We start from the raw sequence: 1,578 nt of genomic DNA, 5'->3' as shown, positions 1-1,578 counted from the left end.
CGGTGAAATCTAAAAAAATGAGCAAAGGTGATGAGATCCTAAATACCACTATCATAAAAATAATCAATTTCTATCTTTCTGTCTTCCTTCTGCTGCATGAGGAACCAAAGAAGTAAACAGAACTGTTCCATATGGGCCAACCGTGAAATCTTTAAGAAGAGATAGGTATATTCCCTGTTATTTTTTCAGGGCATTATTTTATACATGTTTAAAAAAAAACTTCAAAAATAAAGAGTTATTTAGCCTTGTGAATATTTTGAAGTAAAGTTTCTTGAATTTCTGTGATGAACTCTTCAAGCAATCCAACTTTTCAACCAGAGTCATCACTCAAAAGTTCCTTTGACATGTGATCTATCCTACAGTTACAAAGCGGCTTCCTCCTTTGTTGAATGTCAAAGTGGCTCTTTGTTCCTTTAGGATTCCAAACCGTTCATTCAAAGTCATCCCTGTCTGTTTTCCAACACTATTTATGTCAAATTGTAGAGGGACACCTTTAGGAACTTTCTTAACATCAGATTGCTCCCGTTTTGTTAAGAAAGAAGGTACAGCAGTCCGAGTTAATCGTGGTTTCTGAGTTACTGGGCATTGCACTGCTCCAGGATTGTCAATGGATACAGTTAAAATTCCTCCATTTGTAGTGGAAGTACGCCATTGACGAGTTCTCTTTGCTACTACATCTTCTAGCAGTTGTTCTGTGTTCAACTGGGCCTGAACCTTTAGGCCTCTTCTAAAAAGAAAAGTTGCCTGACGAATATCTTTCTGATGGCTTAATTTATTTCCACTCCTGGTAAAATTAGCTGGGATGTTATTTTTTCTGTTTAACTGGTTAGGTCTCTTGAGAACGGCAACGGGTTTCCTTTGTACTTCATTTTGTCTCAGAAGATTTGCCTTCCTTTTTAACACTGGAAAATATCGTTCTATATTCTTGTCACTTAGAGGTGGACGATTCATAGGACTAATCCCTTTTCGAATTCCAGTTGCTTTCCTAGCCGCAAGACCGGTCATAACTCCATAAGGACGTCTCTTTCCAGGTGTTACTCTTCCTCTACGGCTCAAACTAGCTTTACCAAAACCAGAGTTTTGCTGGATCCCCCACAGTACTCTCATCTTGAATTGCCGAGTACTAGTTTGCTGGAGTCGTCTATGCAGTCTTGGAAAATTCTGCTTCTTTCCTTCCTTTCGATTCAACTTGATAATATCATCCAAAGACATATCTATTTTGTCGAGGTTTTCATTGCTGCGGGCTTTCGGCGGCGGCGACGGGGTCGCGGTGGCTCCCACCAACCGGGTACCAAACTGGTTCATGGCTGGAGACGTCGCTCTGGAACAGTCAGCCGGGAAGGCCAGAGTCAGAGGCCTGACACCTCCCACTCACGCACGCAGTCTAGCTGCACCGAGGGAGCGCGCACGCGCGCTGGCGGCGTCCTCGGAAAATATTTTTTTAAAAAATTGTTTGTGCTGAACATGTGCAAACTTTTTTCTTATTCCTTAGAGAATTTAGTAAAACTATGATTTACATAGATTTACACCACATTAGGTATTATAAGCAATCTAGAGATGATTTAAATTATATGGGAG

The 1,578-nt window shown here is 40.8% G+C and overlaps 1 protein-coding gene across 1 annotated transcript; it reads right to left on the bottom strand.

Moving 5' to 3' along the window:
• Positions 1-251: 251 nt before the first annotated feature.
• Positions 252-1,370, bottom strand: LOC124094557 (UAP56-interacting factor). Its single transcript, XM_046447422.2, has one exon. It carries the CDS (start codon positions 1,303-1,305, stop codon positions 352-354), a length of 954 nt encoding a protein of 317 aa, XP_046303378.1. The 5' UTR covers positions 1,306-1,370; the 3' UTR covers positions 252-351.
• Between the last annotated feature and the right edge of the window lie 208 nt (positions 1,371-1,578).

This window comes from Marmota monax, unplaced genomic scaffold, assembly GCF_021218885.2.
Source record: "Marmota monax isolate L192 unplaced genomic scaffold, Marmota_monax_Labrador192_F-V1.1 WCK01_AAM20220418_F8-fsc00007, whole genome shotgun sequence".
Classification (NCBI taxonomy): Eukaryota; Metazoa; Chordata; class Mammalia; order Rodentia; family Sciuridae; genus Marmota; species Marmota monax.
Note: the sequence above shows the minus strand (reverse complement) of the source record. Positions and strands in the feature narration are given on the sequence as shown.

Coding starts and splice junctions, on each gene's coding strand:
- LOC124094557 (XM_046447422.2), bottom strand. CDS start 1,305: ATGAACCAGTTTGGTACCCGGTTGGTGGGAGCCACCGCGACCCCGTCG.